Source organism: Anneissia japonica, unplaced genomic scaffold, assembly GCF_011630105.1.
Source record: "Anneissia japonica isolate Jap-2015-1 unplaced genomic scaffold, ASM1163010v1 scaffold287715_len1027211_cov185, whole genome shotgun sequence".
NCBI lineage: Eukaryota > Metazoa > Echinodermata > Crinoidea > Comatulida > Comatulidae > Anneissia > Anneissia japonica.
The window spans coordinates 86,678-91,578 of NW_022724789.1; the positions used below are offsets into that span (position 1 = coordinate 86,678).

Sequence of the window (4,901 nt, forward strand, 5' to 3'; positions counted from 1 at the left end):
AATAATAAAATAAACCATAAAAACTAGTAATATTAACAAAAGCAACTATAACATAATAACAAAATAACAATAATATATCAATATCGATATTAACCACACGCATTGAGTATTTCAATTATAGCATACGACACGAAAAGCATTACCTTTTTTTGGTGCACCAGACTTTCCCCCCGGCTTTCTTTGTCCACTGAGAATTGCATGGTGGGAATTGCTGCCTTTCTTCAGCTTCACTTTTTTTCTGCTGCAACCCAACTTTCATTCTTTGTTCCACTTCCAGCAGTGCAGGTGTGGCTTTACCATTGGCATCATAATACAGGCCTTCTAACAATCCTGTTTTGCAGACATAAACATTTTTGGACACTAATAATCAGTGGCATATGTATTAGTTTTTAAAAGGGAGAAGGCTAGGGGCTGATATGTGGGCATGAAGGTTCAGTAGGGCTCGATGATTGCGATGAGGAACTAGTTGGCAAAATAAGGTGATATACATCCACACAAGAAAAGTTTCATCAATGAATCCTAAAAATTCATTTTTTAAGCTTTAGTTTGATATAAAACTTGTTTACATTCCTCAAAGTTGAAAATTTGCTAAATCTGAAAAAAAGTCATGGTATTGCCCAATTAACTAAGAAACAATATAATTATAAGTAGCATTAATTTCAAATTGAGTTTTGCAAGTCTTACCAACAAATTCATAATCTTTTTCATAAAACTCTAACCATTCTTTGATACCAAGCATATCTGCTGGTGATAACCCATTTGTGTCCTCAATCAAACCTTTTTCTGTAAAATCACCGCTGATAAATGCTCTTGTTCCATCTTTACCTGTTGAACAAATTTAAATAATATACGTTAAATGATTTATTAATTATATGAGAATGAATGGTTTTGTTAATAACACACTGAAAGTGCCATGGTCACCTACGAAATACAAGGCACTCATCAACAATGATAAATGATTTTACAAAAAGAATATTACAGCAGGAAGGGTTTAAATCAGTGGTGGCTACAGAATCTTGCCAACAGGGTATAATATTTTTATCATACCCACAAACTAACAACTGATCAATAACAGGCCTTAATATCACTATACATTTTACAGAATATCATTAGGAAAATAGGTGCGCGAAATCGTTAATTACTAAATAATTGCATTGGTTAATATATGTTAAGAAATGAAATGTGTGGAAAGATTTTTAGGGCAAATTCTTGCATGGAGGACATATTTACAATAGTGTCTGGCATTTTACACTTTCTTCTTTTACTACATACAACCATGATTGCTCAATGATTTTGATGGTTCAAGGGTGATGTAGGGTTGAAAAACTTGTACCGAAAATTACTATACTTTACATACAGCATATTGCTCCATTAGTGTTAGGTCAGTATACATTTAAATAACAGAATAAAATAACTCTTGCTGGACTTTATCAGTTGTACCTGTAAAGAAATGGTATCCGCCCCCTGGTCCATAATGACGGCGGCCTTTCTCCACATCATAAACATGACCCAAAATAGCTAGGTACAATCCATTACTCCCTTCACTTCCATCATACTTCATGAGGTCTTCTTTGCTAAATACTTTACCCTGTTTAATAGTAGTAAAACTTTGGTCTAGGCTATCAGTTTTACCATCAGAAGAATCAAGAAAAAGATGCTGAAAGCCTGGAAGTAGATCTGCGATCAGCTGTTTCATTTCGGCTAGGCTCTGTGGTTTGTTTCCTCCAGTTGCAATGTATATCCCAGCACTGGCAGCCAGAAATAAAACTATAACTGGTAAAATATAATCTTTTGCTGCCATAGGCATATGCTCAATTGATACGATCTATAAGGAACACAGAAATATTAGAAAGCCAGCCTAACCAGGCCTACGTCAATATACACAAATCTGAGCGACGCCCACGGTTTGGGCTTTGATGATGATTGATACTAATTATTGATAGGCCTAGGCTATAATATAATAATTAGTACACTGACTGTACTACTACAGTATACTTTCTTCCTGGAGGTCCTAGATGAACTATAATGCCTCTGATGATAACTTGACTCTCAAAAACTAGCGTAAAAATGATGTCTTCACCGTGACAATACACAAACTATATTGGCATATTATAGGCCTACTCCGTGGTACTGGGGATTTAAACCAGATTAGTTCAGTAATTGTGTCCACTGTGCAGTAGCCTTGATTTCTACGGGCGCAGACATTTTGTAAACGGCATAATACTATTTGAAATTATAACATATTTTGTCAAGAACTGCAGTTATAGGAATTTCAAAATATTTATAAAAATATAGTATATCAAATAGTATTTTATTTTTTATAATAAATTATATTAATTCTAATGTTTGTTTTACATTTAATACAAACAACTAAAATCTATATAGCGTTAAGGTCACAAATTCGTCAGGAAAGAAGTCCTCGCGAAACATGGCGGACACGCAAGACTGGAAATCACCAGCATTTCGTAAAAAGATTTTGGCTCAAATGTAAGTTTGCGACACTGTTTTACTCAATATTCGTGATGTGTGGCTATGATTATTAGTGTACGTGTGTGTCTATCAAACCGATTTTTAACAAAATCATCCTAGGCCTTAGCAGGGAGGCTAGGCCTAGGTCAGTCAGAAAACTCACACAGAGGCTCTAGAGTAGAGGCCTAGCTAGAGGGCTAGGCCTAATCGGCTGGCCTACCAACTAGGCTAATCTTCCAACCCAGTCAGGCCTAGGGCCTAGAATAGAAAGTCTAACAGGGGATAAAATGTACAAGTTGGCCCCTGATGAAAAGGACCACACTGTAATTTTTTTTTTTTTGTGTGCAGAGGGTATCTTGAAAACCAACTCACATTTTTGCTTAGAGAACATCACCAGGAAAATTCAGATTCATTTTTATCCATCATTGATAATAATGGAATAGCAGCGAGTAAATTTCAGGTCATTAAAATTTTATAAAAGAAAAACGTTTGTTCCATAATATAGATAAAGTGAAATACTAAAAACGGACAATAATAAAACTCCAGTACAATACAAACAGACAATAACATTCAAGCAAGATACAATAATTTATTATGGCATTGTCATTACAGTACATCAAGATAGTAATTTATAAAATATTAAAATGTTAATTGATTCCAGTAACAATTTTAAAATTACTAAAAGAATAAAGATTCCAGTTAAAATTTAAATTTACTTTTCAGATTAAAAATTTTCAAATGATTAGAAATAATCCATCCGTGCATATCTAAAATTTAGTACATACTGTATATAGGCTGATTTCCGTGCAAATTTTTGCAGAAAATTAGGCTTGGCCCTATAAAGATACTAATTTAATGTAGGCCCTATTTATTGCCGTGTAGGGACCCCAAACTTTTAGAACAGTGTTTGATATGTACACGTAACATCAACAAAGCCTTACTCTTGTAGCATCAAATAACTTTAGTCACATGGATCGATAGTATAATACCTGTTTAGTAAGAAGAAAGTAAAATGAATGTGGTGAAAAAACCGTGTTTCCTCACAAAGTGAACATGCCCAACTAAATTCTAGATTCTAAACAATGCGTTATAATAACAACAACAATGCGCTTTCGAATATAAATTCAAAACTTTTAAATGCACATAAGACTCTATACCAAGCAGCAAAGTGCGCAGTTTGCTAAATATGCACCATATTGCCAGGTGACGAAATGTTAGTATTTTCTTAAAATTTGGTATCTATTATAGAGGGCGCTTTAGCGTTAAAGTAAAATGCTAAAAAGGCACTAACATGCAGTGCTTAGCTACTGTAAGAATGCATGTTTTATTATGATGTTATTTGTCTTCTTCTTTAATCATACTTATAGTATTACTCAATTTCTGTACACAAGAAAAATTTTGGTTTCTTTTGTATTTTTAGATAAACATATCAAACATGAATGACTGATACCCAAAATTATCACAAATAATAATTTTTTCATTGTGACTTTAGATGCCTGCTTTTCATGTTCCGACTACTTTTATTTTTCCCCTGTATTATTAGACTTCTAGTTGCCAGTGGCTCCCAGATTAGGCCTACTGATTTAACGTACTGTAGAGTGGATGCGTATTTCTGTATGTGACGTTCAAGTGTAATAATAAAACTATATATTTAGGCGACATATCAGTCGAAAAAAATTTGATTGCAGTGCTATATTTGCTAATAGTTTGTAGATTTTATTCATGAAGTCGACCACTCCTGTATTTAAAAAAACAGCACTGGCAGCTACCTTGCATAAAAGGGTTATTTACACAAAGCTTGATAGCGCACGCGACAACAGCAGAAAAAAATAGAACCTTTTATTATCCAGTTAATGTTATTAATCTTAATGGTGATTCACACTTGAGACAAAACTATTTGTTCCTCCGTGTATTATCATCAAAACTTGTTCATTGCGAGACAAAAATTATTCTGTGTGACAAAAATTTTTTTTGTCATTGTTGTGTGCAAGTGTTAGCTCTCATTTAGCTGCAAACTTGCTTCCTTTGCTTCTTATTGTCTCAACTGCATATTGCCAAGTACAGTGAAAAGAGTTTTTTTTTTTTTTTTTTTTATGAATTATTTTCTGGGAGTTGGAACTGCAAGATATTGTTTTTTTTTCTCGATATAGTGAAGATGCCTTCCGCAAATCTGGTAACCCTACACAACGCTCAGCCATTGATATGGAAAAGCATGTGTTTGGCAAGGCAACAACTAAGGTATAGTAACAACAGTTGCTTCAAGTCTAAAAGTTATACCATTTAGTGCCAACACTTGGGGTACCTATTCTGCTGTGAGTCGCAGAAGTCTCCCAGAAATAGGGACCGCCTGCTGCACTCTCTGATTTTACCATTGGAACAATTAACCTTTCTGCTAGTCCTCAATTAACCTTTCTGCTAGTCCTTCCTCCCCC

At 34.3% G+C, this 4,901-nt stretch overlaps 2 protein-coding genes across 5 annotated transcripts in view; one reads left to right on the forward strand and one right to left on the reverse strand.

Moving 5' to 3' along the window:
- LOC117112600 (neuferricin-like) overlaps window positions 1-2,211 on the reverse strand; it is a 3,980-nt gene extending 1,769 nt beyond the window's left edge. The window contains exons 1-4 of the mRNA XM_033255706.1: window positions 2,132-2,211; window positions 1,441-1,825; window positions 685-825; window positions 144-330 (exon numbers count right to left, since the gene is read on the reverse strand). Of these exons, the coding sequence (XP_033111597.1) occupies window positions 144-330; window positions 685-825; window positions 1,441-1,807 (695 nt within the window). The 5' untranslated portion in view covers window positions 1,808-1,825; window positions 2,132-2,211. The remainder of the gene's footprint in view (window positions 1-143; window positions 331-684; window positions 826-1,440; window positions 1,826-2,131) is intronic.
- A 165-nt stretch (window positions 2,212-2,376) lies between these two features.
- Window positions 2,377-4,901, forward strand: part of LOC117112599 (mediator of RNA polymerase II transcription subunit 15-like) — a 23,364-nt gene continuing 20,839 nt past the window's right edge. For 3 of the 4 annotated variants that reach the window (XM_033255699.1, XM_033255702.1, XM_033255700.1), the window contains exons 1-2: window positions 2,377-2,487; window positions 4,620-4,707. In XM_033255699.1, coding sequence (XP_033111590.1) covers window positions 2,429-2,487; window positions 4,620-4,707 — 147 coding nt within the window. In that variant the 5' untranslated portion in view covers window positions 2,377-2,428. The remainder of the gene's footprint in view (window positions 2,488-4,619; window positions 4,708-4,901) is intronic. The other variant, XM_033255701.1, reaches the window with a different exon arrangement.